Raw genomic sequence first — 22730 nt, 5'->3', positions numbered from 1 at the left:
CGGCGAGCGGAGCCGGGCAGAGCCGAGCGGAGCCGAGCCCAGCCCAGGCAGCCCCAGCAGCGGCTCAGTCCCGGCCGAGCCCAACCCGGCCGCCGCGATGCTGGACCCGTCTTCCAGCGAGGAGGAGTCGGAGGAGCTGGTGGAGGAGGAGAGCGGCAAGGAGGCGCTGGCGCCCGCCGCCGCCGCCCGGCTCTCGCCCAGCCGCCCCGGAGAGGGCCCCGGCCCCGGTGGTGGCGGCGGCGGCGGCGGAGGTGGTGGCGGCGGCGGCGGCGGTGGCGGAGGAGGAGGAGGAGGAGGAGGAGGAGGTGGTGGTGGAGGAAGCAGCGGCAGCGGTGGGCTGCAGCCGGGCGGGAGAGCTGGCGGTGCGGCTCGGCCCGCTAGCCCCAGCCCCTCGGTGGCCAGCGAGAAGGAGAAGGACGAGCTGGAGCGGCTGCAGCGCGAGGAGGAGGAGAGGAAGAGGAAGCTGCAGCTCTACGTCTTCGTCATGCGCTGCATCGCCTACCCCTTCAACGCCAAGCAGCCCACCGACATGGCCCGCCGGCAGCAGAAGGTACCGCCGCTACCCCGTCACCTTCCCCGGGTGTCCCCGTGCCTGCCCCCGCTGCCCCATCGCCTTCCAGCACCCCGCCAACCTGCCCTCCTGCTCCCCTGCCATCTCCCCGAACTGCCCTCTTGCTTGCACGCTCGCCCACTTGCTCCCCAGCCTCTCCTCCTGCCCAGTCGCCACTCACTGGGCACCCCAAGGGCAACCCGGGCTCAGGGCACCTTGGCCCTGCACCGCAGGGGTTGCAGCAGCGGCCCCGTCCCAGTGTACGGCCCCACCGCCGGCCTCGCTCCTCGCCGTGCTGCCGCCCAGGTGGAGCCGGTGCTGGCGTGGGGCATCATTACTCCTGGTTGTGCGAGGTCGGCATCGGGGAAGTTTGGGATTTTGGCCGTCTGAAGGAGGGAGATGGGTTGTGCTGCTGGGAAGCAGCAGGCGTGCGCTGTGTCCTCCTGCTAAGGGAGTTTGCAACTTCATGCTCGCTGCAAAGTTCGCTTCGCCGGGAGTGCCAGTGCTGGCTTAGGGAGTTGCTGAGCCTCCTTCCAACTTCTCCCAAACGTTAGCGTGCGGCGAGCTCCCCCGGTTCCTCTGCAGAATGTGGCAGCGGCGTTTTGCCATGAAGTGGCTGACACACTCCTGTCTCTTCCTCCCAAATGCGTCACCAGGGCACGGCAGCAAGCCGCTCTAGACACGGGCTGGGTCCGGCACTGGGCCGTCTGCCCTCCGCCAAGGTGTGAGCTGGCGGTCCGGAGCAGAAATCCAGTCCCTTCAGCATGGGGATGCAGGCACACATCAGCCAAACGCAGCCAGCTCTCTCCCTGTGGCACTCAGAGTAGGTCTGTGGTGGGACATGGCTCTCTGGGATGGCCAGCTGCTGTTTTCCCCTGGTTTTAGTTGAGTTTTGCGGATGGCGGTTTTAGCCTTGGTGCCATTCTTTGTTCACAAATGACCTTTATAAGCCAGGAAGGCTTCTGGATGTACTGCTGCAAACGGCGTTCATTCAGTTCTGCTACACCACGGGACTATTATTAGTCATTGCAACATACGGAGGTAGGAAAGTGCATCAATTCTGCGCGCAGTTTAAAGGCAATGTAGGACAATCTGCTGTTGCTGGAAGGTTGAACAGTCTGCTTTTGTGTGAGTGAAGTTCATGGCTGAGGGTTTGGAGAGTTGTTTTTTTTATGTTGTTCGCCTACAAACCTTTTCAGCAGATTGTGGATTTTCAAAGTCATCTTAGCTTTTGTTGCCTCCCTAACTTCTTTGTGTTAGGAAAAGCTAATGGAATTTACATAATTCCTTGTTTTGAAGGAATTCAAGCAAACAAACAGAAGAGAAGGGAGTTTTTCCAAAGGCACAGGCAGCATCTGCGTGGTCTGGAGATGGGTGGCTGGGAAGAAGGGTGATTTATGGTCTGTGATCCAGGCTCTGCCCCGTGACGAGACAGGGGGAGGACAAGAAAAGGAGGCAGCGAACTGCAGGTGAAACAAAGAAACGAGGAGTAAAAGGAACAATGATAAACTGGCAGCAGTACTCGAGGGAATGGGGAAGCTACACAGGACCTGGGGAGAAAATAATCCCTTCTGTGTGAAATGAGTAATGTTGGGAAATATGCCTGGCTTGTTTATACAAATAGCTAAAATAGGTGTCTCTCGGGGCTTAGCATCTCCCCACAAAGTTAGCAGTGAAATGGAATTTGGAAAGCTAAATTTAACCTGACAACGTGTCAGATTGAATTCACCCTTTTAAAGGTGAATTCAATGTGGGTTTTCTTCATCTGTATATTCCCATACTCAGTTGCCACAGAGGTTCCTGGGAGTAAATCCTTGCCCATTTTCCTCAGCCTAGGCTCCTATTAAAGTCAATTAAAGCCCTGCCAGAGCTTGTTGTTGGACTGCATGTGATCACTGCTTTCCTCTCGGATCACTGGGAAAAACCCACCCCTCCTTTCATGGCTTGTGGGAGACCCACGTGTGGTGCCTGTGGGTTTTGCTCCATCATGGGCACGGAGGTGTTGTCACCAAGGCTCTGCTGGATTTAATACTCTTTACGGGAACTCCACGTATTGGTGCGTTTTCTGTGGTGATGAAAATACCAGATGCTTCAAGACTCATCAGGGTGGAGCAAATGCATTTTGGTTCTCAGAGAGAACACGTGAGAAAGCAGAGCTTTGGCCGTGCCCTGGTGGGAGCTGTTGCCTCAGTTTCCCCCTGACAGGGGGGTGCGATAAACCTGATGGGAGGAATGTGAGGCCTGAGAAGCACACCCTGCCAAGTCCGCTTCTGTAGCCTCGTTTCATTCTCTGATTGCCTCAGCGATGGAGAAGAGGGCGCTGGGTTGTGCCGCAGGTGCTGCGCGGTGGCTGGAGCAGGCAGCCTGCTGTTCCCCCGCGCTCATCAGTGCCTTGGGATGAAGGGAGGTGTGCACTCAGTGTAGGGTCACAGCAGAGAGATAATTGCGTGCCATCTGATAAGTTTTAACATATGTGAGAGTGAAGAGAAGAGTGGAAATGTGTGAATGGGCAGCTTAGCTGGGGGTGCTGCACATGGGCTCAATAGCACTGCATATTCATGTCAAACTCTTTCAAATTTCAAGAACGATTCAGGCTCTTGCCGCTCGGAGCAGGTATTTTTCCTGATCCTGACACGCCAGAAATTTCAGAAATTCAGTAAAAAGTGTTCTTTAGATCAGCATGTTCAAGCTTACACCTCTGCTACAGATTTACTGTGGTGTTTGGGTGGTAAGGCTTCACTTGAGTAACTGCACATCTGTGATGTCTACCTGTACGTTTTTTTATTTACATCTTACTCGCCTTGCTTCCTGAGGAAAAAGGCTTGTTAGATACCTGCCTCTGCTGTCTTGCTTCCCTCCTGGATTTCTTTTTTAAGCCACTTACGAATTCCGAGCACACTTGGCAGGCAGACAGTGGTCTGCAAGATGCCAGTCCCTGAGGCTGGGTGAAAGCATGGAGATGGGCAAAGAAGTACCCCAGCAGGGAGGGTTTGCCAGAGGGCAGGCAGCCCTACCAGGCGCTGGAGAACCTGGGCACAGGCCCTGTCGAGGGCAGGGCCCTGGAGGCTCTGGCCACTGGTGCTCCGATATTGTGATGTGGACGACGAGGGAAGCAGGCCTGGTTGGCTCTGTGCGCTCAGAGCAACGTGGCTGAATACCACAGACGGTGCTTAGCTCGGTAATTGCATGCCCGGGATGTTTTTTGGTCTTCTCAGTACTTCCAGCAGGTCAGGATGAGCTACAGCTGAGATGACAGACCATGGTCTGTGTGTCTCCCTGCTTGAGCCCCGTTGTGAGAGCAGAGCTGTGCCGGTGACGCGGACAGGCCGGGCAGCGCACCTCTCTTTGTACTGAGGCAAACCCAGTGCCCCTTCCCACATCTTTATCTCTTTTTTCCTGTGAAAGCCCCGCTGTCAGGCAGGCACGGGCTGTGCTGGATGCTGTTGGGGGAGGAGGTGCCCCACAGGGGTATGTTTCTGCCTTCCTGGAGGCATCACCTGAGGGATCAGCTTCAGGCTGACGGCATCCCTGTGAGCACGTGTGTTGGGAAGGGGGTGGCGTGGAGGACTGGCTGGGCGGTGAAACCCGGAGAGCACGCTAGATGTGCTCACTGCTGGTTTTCCAGCACCGCTTTCCTCCCCGTGGAAGGAGGGAGCGGGTCCCAGCACGGTGACCAGAGGGGAACATCCAGGGTTGCTGGAGCCATTTCTGGGAGAAGTGGCTTGGGATTTGGGCCCTTGTGTAAGCCTGCGGGGTGACGTCGGGTGCATTAGCAAAATTCTCAGTCAAATTCAGCAAACGGCTTAAGCCTGTGCTTTGCTGAATGGTGATTGATTTAAGCACCATGCTTAATGCAGACCAGGTGTGTAGGATCAGAAACTGTTAAATCAGTTACAATGCATCTTGAAATGTAATATTTCTGCCATTCTGCCATGCGTGCAGATGCTGCAACAGTTAGGAACACAGTAAAGCTAGCACAGCCTTCCAAATAGTCACGTATTTCTTCATTACCCAGGGCCGAGCTGCTACTCTCAAACTATATTTCCACGAGTTCTCTCGTAAAACAACTGGCAAGTTCTTCTGGGACTGACTGTGACTCAGGTGGCAGTGGGACATTTTGGAGGACCCGTGATTTTATGGGCAAATTCTGCTCTTCTGGCTCTGCTCTGCTGGCTCAGTGTGGCCACGGCCACCAGCAGTGAGAGCTGGATGAGTGGCTGGGCTCGGAGAGGGCCGGTCCTGGGGCAGAGCTGTGCTGGCCCTGTGGTGGGAACAAGCCTTTCCGTGCTGCCTGGGGACCTTTTCCCCGGGGAAGGAAGCACGGCACGTCCGAGATGCAGCACAGAGGACAGAACATGAGCATCGTGTTCAGTGAGTTGCCTGGAATCCACAGAAAATGGTTATTTTCAGTTAAAACACTTATCATTTATTTTGCCAGTGCCTTATCTTAATTTAATTCCAGCAGATATTAAATATTTGTCATAGTTGGGCTATTTATATGCTTGCAGCTTATTGAATTGAGAAGCAGGTAATTAAATAGGCTGTGAGCTTGGTCTTTGGCTGTTGTAAAACTTTGCAGCTCCTGATCTGTACCAATGATTCAGTTATTGTGGGTGCCACCTCTCAGGCCAGAGATGTTACAAACTAACAGTGGGGAAGACTCATCAGATCACACAGATGCAACCTCTGCTAAAGCCCGTCGCTTGCAAAAAGTATTATTTATGGTCTCGCTTTGCGTAGTCTAGACGCTCTCCCCGAAGCGATTTGCCTTTTGCACAACTTCTAATTCTTTCTGATGAGTTATGAGTCACTCGCTCGCAGTTCACCTAAGCGGGAAGCGGTCAGCAAGTCATTTCCCTGTGTAATTTTTTGTTAGCTGAAGAAGTATTTAATTTGTCTTGCAGTGCGGTGTAGCAGTAGGAACCCAGCCATCGCCATGCTGGTACATGCAATGTACACAAACCCCTGCTAGCTCCTGCCAATGCTTTAGTCCAGGGGGGTACAAGGTAAACATCCCGCTTAATTATGTAAACGTGATTAATATGCCAAGTCTGATCAATATAGTGTAATAATCAATACACCTGTTTGTGGGTATGGGATGCTCAGGCTGCTTTCACTGCCTTTTCTTCTGGATTGGGTGGCTGTAATTCTTAAAGCTGGGTGCAAGCACAGTCAGTGCGCTTGGTGTGTGTGCACTTGTTGTTTGAAAAGGTGCTTTAAGTGACAATATTTTGTGTTATTTGCCTGTGATTCAGGCTGATAAACTGTTAGACCTTTTCTAGAATTTAAACACCTGAGTCAAAATGTCATATAAATGTTTATTCAGCTTGGGGTAAGATGCGCAGCGTTCAGGCATCATCATTCAAAACCTGCCCGTCTCAGAATAAGGGTGAGAGCCTGAACTTCCAGGATTGTGATGAATACAATGTCCCCTGCAAGAGGGCATCAGCTCAGGCAGTCATGACCCATCATCACAGGCTGCACCTGAGCTGTGTAATTTGGCGGGCACACCCAGGTGTTAGTGTCTGGTGGGGGAACTGAATGAAACCTGGATTCAGTCGTGTTTGGGGATTATTGTTGCCTAGCCCAAAGGCTGTTGCTTGATTTATTTTTATTTTCAGTGTTTATCACATGGAACTGCAGCCTGCAGTAGTTAGACCCCTATTTCCACCTTCACTCCCTTCTCGTGGGATTTACTCGATGATTTAGGGCAGGCATCTCCTGTCACTGGGTATGACCTGGATCTGGTCCTGAACAGGCATGGAACAGAGCGACCCCATCCCTGCAAGCCCGTCCCAGCCTGTTTCCCTTCTGCCTGGGGGAGGATCTTGGGGCAGAACTTGGTTAAATTCTTGGCAGTAAAGAAGCAGCCCGCAAACCTATTAGTTAAGAAATGGCTTACTGAAATACACCCAGTCTCTGGCTGGCTGTACTGTTGCCTTGTGAACTGCGTTAGTTTTGGCATCTGTAGCTTCAGAATTCAATCACAAGTGTGCACTGGGCTGGAAAGTATGGCACTGGGAGCCTGCAGATTCTGTAAGCTGGTAGTAAGTGCAGATATTTATTTGGTTTGCCATCGACTAGGTGTGTAAGGTGTGCTGGTTCCTGTAGGAATCTCCCTACCCCAGGGAGTTTACCATGTTACAAGTCCAGGTGATGCTAGTCTGAGATTTCTCTAAGATGCTAAATGTCCTTTCCTGGTATGGCAAGAGGGCACAAATGTTTTGCATATTGCAAGCGTGGAGCTCGCAGGTATTGTCTAGACCTCGAGCTTTACCTTCCATCTTAGCTGACTGCTCCCACCCTTGTAATCAGAGATTACAGACTCATCACTGCCTCGGAAGGAAGCTAATGGGGTGACGCAGCAGGAGCCAGCTGCCTCGCTACCTGCACGGTGACGATGCAAGGATGAAGGAAGGACACAGCGAGCGCTGCTCCAGCCACGGGCCAGGCTGCGTGACCCGCCAGCGGCGCGTGCTCCGTGGCACAAAAGGCAGCGCTGAGCCCCCAGCACCGCAGCCCATCCACCCTTTGCCAGCAAGACCCCCGGGCAGGGGCCATCTGCTGCTGTTATCTGGGGACGTGCAGCTGTCAGAGCTGCAAGGGCTCGTTTTGGTGCTCAGCCAAGACCTAACTGGAGTTAGGACTGCGGAGACTTCGTGTTCATGAGGCTCTCGGGTGGGAATCGCTGCCTGCGCTCTGCGGGAAGGACAGGGGAGCTGGGGAGGGCTGGGACGTGGCAGCCTGCCTCCCTCCCTCCCTGCCACGGGGCAGGCTTCAGCCCTGGGCTCTCAGCTGTGGGAGTGGTGGAGGTGGCCTGGGATGGAGTGGGGCTCCGATGTTAGAGGGGCTGTGAAATAACCTGGGGTCACAGCTGTGCCTTGCGCTCCTGAATTGTCCTCTTCTGGCCTCCAGCTGTCTCCAGAGAGAAAAGGAGCGGATTACACACCTCTCCCCTCCCCCAGGCTGAACTGCTGTCCTACAAACACCCAGATCGATCACGGTTTACATTGGCCAGGGTTCTTCCCGGCACAGTGTCTGTGCGTTGGCACGTTCCCTGGCCTTCAGTGGTGCCTTCTGCTCCTAGAGGTGTCAGTCGCGATGCTGCAAGGAGGCTGCTGCTACCTTCAGTGGGGCTCTCGTGGGGTGCTCCCTCTTCCCCAGCATGGGGTGTCCCCAGCACCCCACACTGTGTGTGGGGCAGGCTGGGCGCATCGGTGACTTTGCTCCAGCTCAGCTCTCCTCGGGTGCTGGAAGGTAGCGTGCTCTGGACATTTATCTCTCCGTGCATCAGTGGCAGCTGCTGCCTGGACTCTGGAGGCTCGCAGGTTGCTGGCTGGCATAAAATGGATGGTCTTTTCTAATTTTTTTTTACATCTCTGCTGCTGAACTTTTATTTGGAGTTCCTCAGGCTCAGACCTCCAGAGCCCCCGTTGCAAAGCTCACACTTGGTGCTTATTTCACACAGAGATGTGTGATAGAAATTCCTTCTGTAATCACATTTCCCTGTAAACTCTCTTCTCTCAGAGTGTCTCACACCAGAATATTCCTGTCTGTGCAGAAGTCACCCCAAATGTGAATCAGACCCTGCTGAGTGGGACAGTCTTCCCACTGCCTATTTTTAGTGCGTGCAATTACCCTCCCTGCAGCTTGGAACTCTAATTGCCTTTTTATTGCCGTGGAGCAGCGTGTTAAAGGTTCCTGAATGCTCGTGCCTTGTTTTCTCATTAGCTCTATTTATTCCTCCTTTGGCTCCCTTCCTCAGCCTCATCACATTTAGCATCTTCTCCTTGCCTTCGGGGCCTCGTGCAGCTCTGCCACTTCTCACTTGTTCCCCCGTGTCCTTTCTCGTGCTGCAGCTCCAGATGCTTTGTGCTCCCGGCCTCTCTCCGGCACGCCATCGGGGCTGTCTCCTGGAAGAGGCCCCGTGCGTGGCACAAACCCTTGCCTGCCCTGGCTGCTGTGGGACGTCCCTAATGTTTCTCCCCCAAAAGGCCACGACAGGGTGGGCTTTGCGCTTGTGCAGCACGGGGCACGATTTGTGTAACGGGGAGCAGGCAGCTCCCTGGCTTTGTCTCGTGTGGTCTACGAGTGCAAAATCCTTTCCAATGTTATTTGCTTCATGTTTCAGCCTTGTTGTGTGGCATTTCCATAGCTTGAATTAATTTGATTATCCCCCGAGGTGCTTGCTTGCTCACAGTTGTCCGGGACTTTATTGCCCTCCTCTTGTGTATTGAGGAGCCCACACAACTCTGAATCATCAGTAAATGTAATCACCGTGTTTGATGTTTGCTCTTCCAAGTCCATGATATATACAATAAACGAAACCGGCCCTAATACCGATCTGTGCCTGCCCGGTAGGCACCTGTTTTGTTCCTAAATGCTTCCTAGCTGCGTTCAGCCCAGCCGCTCCATCCTAATAGCATTCATATTGACTAGAGAGATTAATATTTCATACGGAATTGTATCACAAGCTCTCGCAGCCTATGGGTACTTCATGTCCAGCACATCTATTAAGTGTGATGCCAGCTCGGCGAAGGCTCGAGGGCTGGCCTTGGGTCACCAGCCTGCAACTCCCTCTGGCTCGGCAGGGATGCGGACCCTCGCTGCGGACCCTCGCTGCAGCCCTTGCACAGCACCCCCGAGGTGCCCGGCTGGCAACGTTTGGCACCAGTTGGACACCAGCACAGGTGATGACACAACTGGGAGTGCACTGGGCTGGCCGTACCATGGGCTCCAACAGCCCCTGCACCACTTAGATTTGTCTGTAGGGTTTTGAGAGGGTTTTCTGTATTTCACGGGGCGTGCGAAGCTGTAATCCTTGCGATAACAGGCTGGTGGGTCCAGTCCTAGCACCAGCCCTGCCAAAGGGCTTGCTGTGCACCGTGGATCACAGACAGGAGCCCTGCAGCTTGGGTGCTGGCTGGGGACCTGCATTTGGGCTTGATTCTGGGTTCTGCCCCCTGCCAGCTCCTTCACAAGCCTGCCCAGTTCTCTGGATCCTTCTCAGGCTGCAATCGGTAAAAAGGTGATGAAAACATTTTTCTCCTGTGTCGAGCGCTGGAGGATGGTGAGGGCTTATGAGCTGCTGTGTTAATTCTTTAGTGCAGGGTGCGTGGGTCACCAGGAGTACTAGGACTGGACCCAGAGCCGTGGTTCAGGCACCGAACATCCGTGGGCTGCCCCTCCTGTGTCCCTCTGTCCTGTGTCTGTCCCCCCAGCAGCCTCCACCGCTGCTTATTCCGAAGGCAGTTAATAGTCCTGCATAATTCATGCTGACAAGTTGTACACACTTGATGATAAAAGAAACCAATGTTTAATTTACACACATGGGGCTTCATGTAGACCTTGCAGCTACACGGGCTGTGGCTGAGATGAAAGGCAGCAGGAGGGGAAATGGCAGTGAGGTGCGAAGGACAGGTCCTGGCGCCCCGGTCTCTCGACTTGGGGGTGCTGTGCGTGTCCTGGGGGTGGCATCCAAGCTGTCCCACACACCTCTCCATGTTCTCAGCCAGCCTGCGGAGCACCCAAACTGCTCTTGCATTGCTGAGAGGCTGCAAAAAGCAAAGCTCCTGCTCTGAAAGGCGCTTTAAACCTGTGTGAGCAGGAGAAGAGCAAGAACCCATCAGCTGAGAGTCAGTGGCCAGCCAGAAGCAGATGGCTTGCTATTTCTGTGTCCTTTGGTTTTATTACTGCGGGTCTGGGAGGGAGTTACAGCTGCTCCAGTAGTGTGGCAAATCATCTCAATTTGTCTTGTGCTGTTATGCCTCGGTGATGTCAGATGGTCTCCTTACATTTTGTATACGTTCAGACTAAGCAAATCGCGGTGTTTTTTTCCATGAAAATTTAATGATGAAAGATGACGCTCTAAGTGATGTTTTTCTCCTTTTACCAATTGTTTCATTTGCTGCGTAACCCTCGCGCTAATGGCCATAATCTTTCCTTGCTCTGGCTCAGGAGAACAGATGTGGCTTTGGGATTATTTTTTATTATTTACCCAGGCAGAATCTCCTTTCATTTGTTTTTTCACAGCTCCGATTACTCACATTGCAATGCTGCGACCTATAGCCAAGGTGAACCTTCAATAAATACTTGCTTGGGGAAGGGAGGCACGGCCGTGGTTTTGAGAAGATCAAGGCCTGTCAGACAGCGATGCACGCTGCAATTAGATGTCAAAATGCAAATCATTCAGACTTCAGAGCCTGTCAAGGTGAGGCTAGAGGGGACTTCGATCCAGTCTGAGATTAAGCTGAAATCCTTGGGTGCTTTAATTATTCCCAGTCAATTAAGCTCACTAGGAATTGTGTGGCGGCTAGTCAGAGTTGTACAGGAAAGCCTTCCAATGTTTTTATCGTGTGTTCAAAGGCTTGTAGCTCTTGTTCCCGTGTAGAACCTGTTTGTGCTGAGGGCTCTCACCCCTCAAACAGAAGAGACTCGGAGACTTGCAGTCACAGTGACAGCCCCTGATTTTAATGGCTTGATTGAATTTGTGTTTGCAGGGGTGTTAGCGGGTAAGTCACAGTGAGTTGATGTGATGCGGGGATGCTGGCCCAGGGGAGGCATGGTCTGCCCTTCATCCCTTCCCAGGGAGCCTCAGGTGGTGGGCTGGGGGACCAGGGTGCACAGCACCAGCATGGGGCTGACCACCAAGGAGGTCGTGCACTTGTAGCGTTCCCATCCCATGGGTGTCCGGGTAGGGTGAGCCAGGGGCTGGGATGGGGCAGCGATGCTGCGCTGAGCAGGGCACAGCCACAGGCAGATGAGCATCGCTAAATAGTGGGGCTGAGGGTTTTCCCACTGCCCCTTGTGCCCTTGGGAGGCAGAGCCTGGAGCCAGAGCACAGCTCGCTGGAAAGGAAAGGAGTGCGTTAGTCCCGGGACCTGGGGAGCTGCAGCGAGGAATCGCTCATGCGGAGTGGGTTTGTGCTTCAGAAGCTGCTCTTCCCTTTGGCTTTGAAAGGTTGAATGAAAGAGCTCAAGTGGTGGGAAGGCTGTGAAACGTTTCCTCACCATCCTCTCGTGGAGCTAAGTTACAGTTTTAGAAAACGTAAGGTAAATGAAAGATGGCATTTCTGCTCTTTGGTCTTTCTCCGTTTCATGTGTCTGCTGCTCAGCAAACGTTAATGAAAAAGTTGGGGGTGTGAACCGGTAAAAAAAACACAACAACTCTTCTTTGTTGAAACCATGTGTACAAGGTCATAGCTGTTTATGTAGCAAATCTCACAGGACTTGAAAAATGTCCTTGGTGTCGTCCTGTGCAATTTGTCAATGGTGTTTGTGGAGTCGCAGCACTGCTTTGCACCAGGGATGGCAAGCATACGCTGTGATTATACATCATGCCTCTTTTTTTCCCCAGCATGGATGACTAAGATTTGTAGATACGAGGCTCACAAGCTGAAAGAAAAAAATAACAAAAATGGGAATTATGCAGCTATTTTCGTAGCAAAACACTTAATTAGGGTCATGTATGGGCTCAGCGCCGCGATAACAGCTGTACGCGGAGATGCTCTGTAAATGTCCTGTTCCCTGGAGGGTGCTCAGCACCCCGCATCATCCTCCCCTGAGGTCAGGGTGTCAACGTGGGGCTGGCACCGCGGCTGCTGAAGTGCAGGAGCAAGCTGGGGAGGGCAGGGCTGCAAGCAGGGAGGCAGAGCGAGGGCCAATGTTGTGCATCACGCGGGCTGCTGCTGAATCACTGTTTACGCCGGTTCTGTACCTGCTGACTGGATGCATGAAAATAGGATCCTTCTATTTATAGTCCTTACCTTGTGCATTCATGCACACACACACTGAAATTAGGCTTTCTGTGATGGCAGTAGTTCCTTGTCTGCACGGGGGAAGCATTCCAGAGCTGTGGCACAGTGTTTTTGCTTGTGAGCATCACCTGGGCGAGGAGCGTGGTGAGGAGCCGGGTGCGGGAGTCAAGCGGTGAGGAGCTGAGTGCCTTAATGCCCCCAGACCGGCAGCAATCCTGCCCCTGCTGCACCAGAATCGCAGCTGCCAGGCTTTATTCTGTGTCCTGCTGCCTTCCTTTGCCTTCCCCTTCAGAGCCGACGTGCTACCCAGGCATGACCTGAGCAGCCACTGCGGCAGGGCCACGGTGCCTCGTAGCTCTGCTTTGGTGCTGGCAGCTTGGGCTCGTCTGCCATCACCCTCGTCTGTCTCGTGCATCGATGCAGGTAGAGCTGTGTCAGGCAATATCAGCTAAGGAATAGGTCCTGAGGTGAAGCTAGCACCTTGGTTTTGGCAGGAGCTGTGTGTTGGCTGTTGCCCACTGCTGCAGCTGACGGTGCTGTGAAAGCAGGCGCTGCTTCTGCCGAGGGGCTGGCACGCTCCTGCCCTGTGGGCTGAGCGGGGTGGTGCAACCACGTTCAGTCCCACTGCTCCTTGGAGGCTGCTTCACCTTCCTAGGCTTCTGGTGTTAAATGCCCATGCAGTCCTGGTCAGATTTGCACCATCTGTGTGGGATGTCCGCGTGAAGGGGCAGTGCACACAGCCCTTCATCCCCAGCTCAGCTGATGCTCTCCTGGGTAGCAGCACACGTGCAGCAGAAAGGAGGAAAATGGTTGTGGAGGCTTGGGGTGCCTCCAGGTAAGAAGTCCTCAGGTCAGAAGTCCTCAGAGAGAGGGAAGCCTCCCGTAGGCAGAAATGGTCTTGGGGCCCATGCTGTGAACACGTGGGTGCGTCTTACAGGATCCTGGAGGAGAGGTCTTTGAAGCCTCAATTTCTGGGCAGCCTCGTGGCTGAGCTGCCATCCCCCAGCAGTCCTGCGTCTGTCCTGCTTCCCTCCCCTCACAGCTCCCCTTCGCAGTAACTTCTGTCACCTTGCCTCACCCAGCCTGCTTCCCAGATAACCACTAGCTGTGCTGTAAGAGTTCGGGCTGGCCAGAGAGAACAACTCAGTCATTCTGGTGCCCGTTCTGGCCAAGTGATGATGCCTGATGTCTTCTGGCTTCCTTTGCCACTACGGTGCACTGGCACATCCAGGTGAGCGCTGCATCCTTGTTAAAGCCTCACTAGGTGAGCTTCTCCCTTTGCCCTCCCAGCAGGGATATCTCAAAGGAAACAGTCCTCCTGTCCCTGCAGGAGATGGTTTCCTGCCACGGGCGCCGCGTGGAGCCGTGCTCATTCATCCCTCACAGCTCATGTAGTGCCGGCTCTTTCCTCACATCATCCAGGGCATGCAGAAAGCCTGCCGGATTGTTTTGAAACTTCACAGCAGGAAAGAGCTTTGTTTCTCATACGCTGTCATGTTTGCCAGCACAGCCCGTGAGCTGCGTGCCAGCAGTGCACACGTGGGTCTGAACGCAGCAGCTTTCCACGGGCTGGTTTCCCTGAGCCTAGGGCTGCCCTGCGGAGGGGCAGGGGCTGGAAAGCGGTGAGGTGCCTGCGGGTAGAGCAGGAATGGGGAGAAGGGGACTGGACTGGGGGAGCCACGGAGAGGTGGGAGTGTCGAGGGATGAGGCCTACTCAGTCTGCTTTGCCTGTTTGCGGAGACGGGGGTGGTGAGGGACCGGCCCATCCCATGGATGGGGATGGCGCTGGGGAGCGGTGTCTTGTCCTCGATGTTCCTGTGCTGCGACGCTGGCATGGAAGGATGTGTGTTGGGAATGGGAGGCTGCTGTGGTCTTGGCCTGGCAGTAAATCCATCACTCAGGGCATGATGCTGGTGAGCAAGCCCCTGTAGTTTGGTTTGGGAGAGGGCCCTGAGCTTCGGCCGAGGCCACCCAGGAGCTCAGCATCAGCGCACGGCTCTCCTCTCTGGAGAGCCCTTGTGCCACGTTGTCCTTGTGGATTTGGGGGTTTGGCTTTTACCTGGGAGAGTAACCAGTCGGGAAAGGAAGTGTTCTTCAGTCCACACTGAAAACAGCACCATAATTGTCTGCCCTCCTTTCTCAGAGAACACCAGTGATCTTATTAATGCCTCCTTGGAGGAACAAGCTATTACCAAGTTTGTATTGAAAAGCCTATTTGCGAGGTGGGTTTCCCTAAGCCTCTTAGAGATGGATTCTCAGTACTTGTATGTACTGGGGGAAGAAATACTGAAGGTTTGGGCACTTCGTGTCCTTATTTTCTGGACCCCAAACTGAGGTGGAGATCTGTCTCAAAGGCTATTTTAAATATAGCCAAGCGTTGTGAGGCTGTGTGCGGGGAGCCCTGGGTACCTTGCTCTGAAGCTTCTCTCTCCAGGGCGAGTTGGAGATGTGTGAATTCGAAGGATGCTGAAACCAGTTGCTTTGAGCTTCAGTGAAGAAGTATCTGATGGTGTACAGTATGCAGACAACTTCCCAGATGCTACCTTACACAGCTTGTGTGGGGTATTTTTCCACCGCCGATGCTCTTGGTGGCTCTGCTTGGCTTCCAGCCATCCTCTTATTTAAGGCACAGGGACCAAGGCAGGCGGGCACATCCCGTAGGGGGATGTGCTGCTGAGGCAGTGCTGCACTGCAGCCGTCCCTGCTGGGGATGGGGACAGGGCCGTGTGTCCCCGCCGTGCTGGGACCGTGGGTGGCTGCTGCCCTTCTCCCTTCTCCCCGGGGCTCGGCGCTGATGCTGCATCAGACACCTGCCCGGAGAGCTCGCGGGTCAATACCCAGTTAGAGCAGATCCATGTGTCTGGCCTGCCTCCTCGCACTCTAATTGCCTCCTCCCTGCCTCATATCTGCATCCAGCAAGCAAGCAGCAGCGATAGTTAATTACTCTTCTGGGCTGAGTGCTGGCTTACAGTCCGTTCTGTCAATACTAATTGTTTTATAGAAATATGAAGTACCACTTTCCCTTCCCTCCGAGGACTTTGGAGATGCAATGTGGGCTTTATTCATAGCATTTGCCCTTCTGTCTGGTGTGAGCAGGAAAAAGTGATCTCCTGTTAGAGCGGGCACTTCAGGTCATCTTCTGGAGAGCCATGAGTGCTCTGCTCTGTTTGTGCGCCCCTCCAGTAGAGCTTTTCCTTTTCCTTCTTTCCATCCTCTGGTTTAATAAATACATCGCACAAAAGAGTAAGTAAACGGAGGTGATGTGTGTGGGCATCTCCCGGCAGTTCACACGGTAGCACGTAAGGATATCACGTTAGGAAAGTCCCCTTTTGATGCATGAAACGTGTCAGCCCCTGGCCTCCAAAAGTCTCTCGTCTTGCTTGAGCCAGCCGCAGTGGTTGCTCGTAAGGTGGGTGTCTGCTGGAGATGTCCCTTTGTGGGGAGATTTATAATTTTGCCTCTATTTGTTGTTCTGGAATAAACGCCAGATAAAACTACATTTGTTTATAATTAAAGGTAAATTAAAACACGCCCCGAGTGTGCTCAGGTGGAGGTCACACGGAGCGGTTGTCCTGACGAATGTTTTGAGGCTGTGGTGTGGTGCTTGTTGCCTCTCTGGAGGTTTTGCTGCTAGCTCTGGTTATTAACAGCCCTGTGCAGAGCAGGATGGGCTCCCGGGTGAATACCTGAGATCTGTGAGGTGCTGTTGTTGAAACATTAAAGCAGGGAAGGTGTCGGTAACCTGCTGGGGAGGGCGCTGCCGCTGGGATGCTCTAGCCCTGACTCTGCTTTGCTCACCCCCTGCTTCCCGCAGCAGCCTCAGAAAGGAGACTCGGGTGGTACACGTCCTTGTGCGTCCAGGCTTTGTCCTCTCAGCAGGCACTTCAGACCTGCAAGGAAAGAAACAGCGTGTTTATTTCATGGCCATCGTGGCCATCGACGCAAGCCATGCTCTGGGAAGCAGCGCGGCTTTCCTCTGCAGGAGGGGTCTTTGCATCTCCCAGGATTTACAAACCACTTACTCCAGCACGGTCTGAGCTCTCCCTTCATCCATGAAAATACAGGGGGGATGCAGCCTTTGAGTCTTGATCCCTACCCTCATTACCTTACCCATTTCGAGGGCTGGATGTTGTTGGCTGCTCAGCGAGCTGAGATGTGCTCTTTGGTTGGAGTTCTCGTACCAGGGCTTCCCGTCCCAGCCGAGCCGTCGCTGGCTCCTGTGCTGTTTTTCTCTGCGAGCGTTCAGCAGGGTGATGTACTGCTGCTGTCACCTGCAGAAGATCCTGTTCCCTGACCTTAAAATGCATCCCAGCTTCAAACCTGCTCGGTCAGGGACTCGGAGAAGCCTGTGCTCGTGTCCTTTCCGTTGTGTCACCCAGCCCCGCTGAAGGCTGCATGTAAATTGGTCACTGGAAACAGTTTTCTGATCTCAGCCGCAAATCTGATTATGGTTACATTAGGGAATGGAAGCATGAGAAGCCAGGTCATTGCTTTAAATTTTAGCATTAAAGGTCAAGTTCCGCTGATTTTTAATCCTTTGACAGCAGCAGCAGCCTCACATCGTGTGCTCCATCATGTGTCTTCACCAAGAAGCAGGCAGGAGCCGGGAGATCCGACATCAGCAAGGCTGGGCTTTGCCCCTGGGATTTTTTTGGGGGGAAAAAAAAAAGAGGGAGGGCAGCCTCAGCCCTCCCACAAAGACTCGTGTGGGGCAGTGCGGATCCGTGCCGTGGGGCTGGGCTCCCCCCGCACCGTGTGTGCGCCACTGGCGAGACACGCGGCGAGGAGCTGGCATCACAGCCATCCCCCGTGTTCCTCGATCTTGGCACCAGCTGCGGATTCCTCTGTCAGTATTTTGGGGCTATTTCCTTCAGCTCCTTATTAAAATGCATGTGTTTTTCCTCATTTAAAATGATCATCTGTATCAAAAAGCTAATGATCACAATACCTGGCTTACTTTTCCCCAACAAAGATGACAGCAGTGATATAAATCATTATGTTGCTGATTGTAAAATTGCTACCTTCAGGCACATCTTTATTTTAGGGTTGGATTTTTTGGCTGCCACAATTTACGAGAGAGACGGTTGGAAATTTTCTCCTTTAATAAGTAGTTTTCATAGCTCTCAAGTTTCTTTATCAAGTCAAGCTGCTTTGGCTGCCAGGCTGGAAAGAGCAGAAGATGAAAGTGCTTTTTATTTTTTGAAGATGCGCAGCTGTGCCTATAAGAATATTATGGCTTTCCTGAGGTAAGATCAAGTCACAAAGGTTTCCTGGTGGGCTTTTGCCATCGCTTGGCTCCTGTGGTCCTTGCTGCAGCAGACAATGGGTCTTGTCCTTGGGACTCTTTGCTTGGCTGTTACAAGGCCTGGGCACCTTTCTGCAGTGCTGCCTGGGTCTGGGGACCCTCCTTGCACCGAGGCGCAGAGCTCCAGCGGGGCTGGCACAGGCAGGGTCCTGCCGAGAGTTCGGAGCTACCAGCATTTTAATTTCCAGTTTTCGGAATGAAATCCCCGTGGGATTAACTTGTAGCATCACATGAAAACATGAAGGATTGATTTTTTTTTCCAGCCACCTATGTGGGGAGACATAAATGCCTGTCTAGGAAAATCGGCAGCTGCAGGGAGTATCCGAAATGCCACCATCTGCACACCTCCCAGCCGTCCGAGCTCTGCGCTCGGTGAATGACGCCAGCAGGCTCTATCAAGGGTATGGCTCGTATTTAATTCTGCGTTACAATCCCTTTAATCTAGGATTATATCCAGTTGTTTTCTTCATGCGGGATGCAGACTGTCAGATAAAAGCAAAAGCAGCTGGGAGGAGAAAAATGTCTTTGAACAGCGGCTGAAAAACCTCGAGCATCTGCAGACGCGTTTGGCAGAGGCACGAACCTGTCTTGCAGAAATGTCCAGGCAGGTGCACGGGGGCTGCCCGGACCCTCCAGCTCTGACGGATGAAGACCCCGGGAAGGCAATGGGTTGCAGATGAAATGGTAATTGCTTTCCCCTCGCTGAATGAAATCTTCTCTGAGGCGATTACGCAGATTAAAGCTTCCCACTGCAATGTACCAGAATAAATACAGTCTGTGCCTCTCGCGGGGCCTGCTGCAGCGCAGCGCCCAGCTGCAGCGTGGCCTCGGCAGGAGAAGTGGTGCTGGCTGCACGCCGCGGCTGACCTCACGATGTCAGGCCATGTCACGACATGGTCACCGGGCTAGAGGTTTGCTGGGCAGTTTGCAATACGTCACAGGACCGGGAATGCAAAATAATTCAGTATTGGACAACATTTTCCAGTGTGCTGGGCTTTTTAAAAGCAGGAGCATCTGCAGCACAAGCTCACCGTGGCACTGGCTTCTTGCCTGCCCAAGGAGCGTGCTGGCAGGGCAGCCCCTTGCAAGCCAGTGAAGTTGTCAGCTCGCTTGGAGCAGGAATGCATGGAGACATGGAGACACATGGAGACTGCTCCGACACATGGAGAGGGAAGCAGTGTTGAAGCCGAGAGCGTGGCCTGAGCTGCCCTGATGTGGCTGGCCTGGGGTGCAGAGTAGGAGCCCTACAAAAATAGGGCTGGAGGGACTCACGGCTGCCTGATCATCAGCCTCCTGCTCAGCACGGGACTGGGGAGCACCCAGGTCACTCCTGGCCTCTTTGCTCTCATGCACATCTTTAATTTCTTGCTGTGGACACAGGGAATACATTATTCTCTTCTTTGCAGCAGATTTCCCTGTGCTTGGAGGACTTCTGTGGGTGTTCTCAGGCTCCCCCATCTTCTGCAGCTCCCCAGTGCCCCCATTTCTCATGCTGCTCCCACTCCCCGTCCCAGTGCCCCTTCCCTGCCCCGGGGTGGGCAGTGGCTCCTCTGCCTGCTCCCCTGTCTACCCATCTATCTGATGCTTCTGCTTTTTCCTTCTTTTCCCCTTTATGACACAGCACGGCTGTATTTGGTTGTGTTCAGCTTGTACTCCACCCTCCTGACAGCTGAGTAACGCTGTGCAAGTGGCTTAATGCATCCCCAGCTACGCGCTCCAAGAGTGGAGTTAAACCATTACCCTTACTAATGGGGAGTTTGCGCCAACCCGATAATTGGTACTAGATGCCACTCTGACCCAGGTATGAGGGAGAATTTGCCCTGCCCACACAGAGTCATTTTCCTTGCTTATCGCAGCGTGATTTAACTACCTGCCGTTGTTAAGGGGGGGTTGATTGGGTTGTGGGCTCTGTAATTCCACACTGCGTGTGCGTGGCAGCCTCATAACACAAATAAAAATCTCTGAAGTGCAGAAGTCGTACGTGTGAGAGTCACAGAGAGCCTTTTCCACTCTAATTAGCTCCTTTCTAGGAGGAGAGAGAGGGGAAAAAAAAAAGGCAGTAAAAAAGGCAGCCGGGTTAAGTGTGTAGTAAAAGATACCGCGCGGTGGGCGAGGACAGTGCTTGCGCAGGGGCTGTGCGATGCTGGGCTCCCACAGACTCCCAGGAAATCACCTGAGCTACAAACAGCCTGGGGCACGAGCTGGTGGGGTGTTGTGGTGGAGGAGCTGCTTTTTGGTCAGGGAAGCTGTGACAGTCCCGTTATCGACAGCAAAATCAAACGGCTTCAAGGAGCAAACCCTAGAGCTGGCCTGGGAGGAGGCAGGGGTATGGGAAACGGGGGGAGCCACAGGGAGTGTTTGGTGGTGCTTTGCCTCATGTAAGTGGTCTCAGCGCCGTCTCCTAGTACCAAATGAATTGGGATTGAGAAAGATTTTCTGGCCCAGGGCTCCTGAGATTGATGAAGGGTCTGCTGCTTTGTCTGAGCTGCCGGCAGCTGAAGCAGAGCTGGATGCAGTCAGCTCCGCCGGCTGCTGAAGTGGCGTGATGCTGTTTCACCTATTTTTCCTCCAGTCTGAATTTCGAAGGCACAGGTAGCAGGACGAAATGATCTGCTGCTGTCTGATGAGAAATGCCGGATGAGAAATGAATGTTGGGGGTGGTGAGGAGACGCTCACAGCTGACAGGGACCTGCTGCAGGACCTGATATTTGGCTGCAAATTGCACGGGCCGAGGACGTGCCAGCAACTTGCCTCGTGTGGCACACCCGATAAACAGCCACTGCAGGCCCAACACCCGCTTGGTGAACGTTTTTGAAGAAAATAACTGTCACCTGGTTTATCCACTCTTGTAGGACTGTTGTTTTGTACCTGGCTCTTTCTCTAAAGAATGAAGGCTGTGTTTATATCTTAGGGCTGGATTTTATCTAGGGTTTTGCAAATGTCCCTATTATTTCTCTGATAAAGGCACATCTGCAGAAAGCTGACAAGTGAACTTCTATACGAGACTGGCCTGGTGAGGTCTAAGAAGATGGAGAGGCTGGCAGTGTGTGTCAAAAAGGCAGTGCTGCACGATGAGCAGCCTGTTCTTTAAGGATGCTCAAAATCTACAGAAGCCCGTGGCTGTGCAGAGTCTAGCCCTGGAGAAGGAAATGTCTTCACTGCGGAGCTGAGAAATCGTGCTGTGCTGTATCTGAACGATAGAAAATCCTCCCTGACCACGGCCATGATCAGCTGATGCCCCAAAACCTGTGACACAAAGAAGGTGCTGTAGCTGCCCAAGTGCTTTTGTGCGTGCCGGTCCTGGTTTCCATCCCCACTGCATGCAGTGAACTCCTGCTCCTCCGTGGTCTTGCTGAGGGAGAAGCGCCTCGAAGAGACCGGCCTCCTCTCAAGCACTGTTTTAGAACCTTTTAAATTAGAAAGGGCAGCTGGAATGAATGCTGGAAGGAAATAAATCCAACAAATGGCAAGGGTCAACAAGATGCATGAGTGCTTCAGAGGTGGAGCCTTAACCTACAGCTTCAGTAGCAAAGCCAAGACATTCCCCGTGTCCCCTGCAGACCCTACTCTTTACTCGGTGCTCTCGAACCAGCTCCTGTATGTGCCAAAGGCCACAGCAGTGGTCTCACCACCACCCTGGTCTCTCTCCGTATGGAAGAGCAGACACAGGGTTGAGACTTGCCTGCCGCTTTCCCTCTGTGGGCTAAAAGGGTGCACTGTAGCTTGTACAGTCACACTGCTGTGGGTGGGAGGCCTGTGTCTGAGCATCTATTTCTAAGATCAGGAGTGCCAAATGGCTTAAGTTAGGGTTGCAATGCTGGGCTTTTCCTCTGCTTATGCCGTGGCTGTTATTTCGCTGGCCATTTTTACTGCTCTGGCTCCAACCGCCCATCCCAGCCCTTCTTCGGAGCCTGCCGAGCTCCGTGGGAGCCCTGGGTATCTCCTCACCTCGCAGCAGCCAGCGTTTTGCATGGCACAGCTGCCATGTCCGACTTAATGCGGTCCTGCCGTTATTGAAGGCGATCATCGAGATGGGAGGCTTCTTGGCTTCTCGTCAGTAGTTCCTGTTAACACTCATGGAAATCCCGTTCTGGCACCGGCAGCACGACACCCCCTGCTCGTGAGGCTGCAGTACCTGCGGGCACAGCGGCACGGAGGTAATTCCTCAGGCATCACGCCGAGGTTTTATTGCCAGGGGTCTTGTCACGCCATGCTTACTGTGCTGCCCTAATGTTCTGCTATTCCCAGTCTCGGGAAGAGCCCACAAAATTGACGAGCGTGGTAGGGGTCGATCCTTGTTCTGCAGGCACCAAGAATAAGGGAAGGGAAGTCTTATTGCTGTTGGATTGTTGTGCCTTGCTCTCACTGACTCCTCTCAGGCTCTGGGTTGCTCAAGATAAATGTCTTTATTCTCTCCTGCATTTTCTGCATGTATCTGATAGCTGTTAGATGCCTTTGCCATGTTGCAGGCTGTCTTTCTGATCCCACATCGTTTGGTTTGGTTTGATTTTCCTGATGCCATCTTCAGTTTCTTAGTTCCCAGGTCTATCTGGATGAGTTGGGACTAGTTTTGCTCATTAAAATCACATTTCTGTGAAAACTGTCTTAGAAATTAATCACAGAGCTTAATGAAGTAGTGCATGGCTTGAAAAGAAACGGTCATAGTGTAGAAGGGGAAATGAGAAATTCTCTCTGCCCCCTAAATTTTGGAGGAGCTTAGGCATGCCCCAGAAGTTAGCGTGGAGGAGAGAGATGAAGCAGCAAGGTTTAGGAGACTGATGCCTGTCACCCCTGGAAGTGAAGCGTGCCCAGGAGATCTGTGTCTGGGCCTGGCCAGCAAAGATTTTTGCTTTTGCCCCAGCGAAGGAACAAGTCTCTGCACCAGGACGGGGTGTTTTTTTCCTGCCTGGCAGTGGGACTGAGGTTCCAGGTGCCTTGCACTGCCACCCACCCTGCCTTTCTCCCTGCAGACAGCCTGCAGCCAGGGTTTGGGCTGGAGCCGACAGCTTTCCCTCTCCCACGTGTGTCGAGCCAGGCACTGAAGGCTGGTAGGAAACAACTCGGAGGTGGAACAAAAGTTTCGCACCAGTTTGTCCTTCCCCTGTCAGCGTGGGCAGGAT

General features: G+C 53.2%; 1 protein-coding gene across 17 annotated transcripts in view; it reads left to right on the top strand.

The window, feature by feature from the left end:
* Positions 1–6: 6 nt before the first annotated feature.
* CADPS (calcium dependent secretion activator) overlaps positions 7–22730 on the top strand; it is a 200035-nt gene continuing 177311 nt past the window's right edge. For all 17 annotated transcript variants that reach the window (XM_035337803.1, XM_035337795.1, XM_035337800.1 and 14 more), the window contains exon 1: positions 7–550. In XM_035337803.1, the coding sequence (XP_035193694.1) occupies positions 98–550 (453 nt within the window). In that variant the 5' untranslated portion in view covers positions 7–97. The remainder of the gene's footprint in view (positions 551–22730) is intronic.

This window comes from Oxyura jamaicensis, chromosome 12, assembly GCF_011077185.1.
Source record: "Oxyura jamaicensis isolate SHBP4307 breed ruddy duck chromosome 12, BPBGC_Ojam_1.0, whole genome shotgun sequence".
Lineage (NCBI taxonomy): Eukaryota > Metazoa > Chordata > Aves > Anseriformes > Anatidae > Oxyura > Oxyura jamaicensis.
Note: the sequence above shows the minus strand (reverse complement) of the source record. Positions and strands in the feature narration are given on the sequence as shown.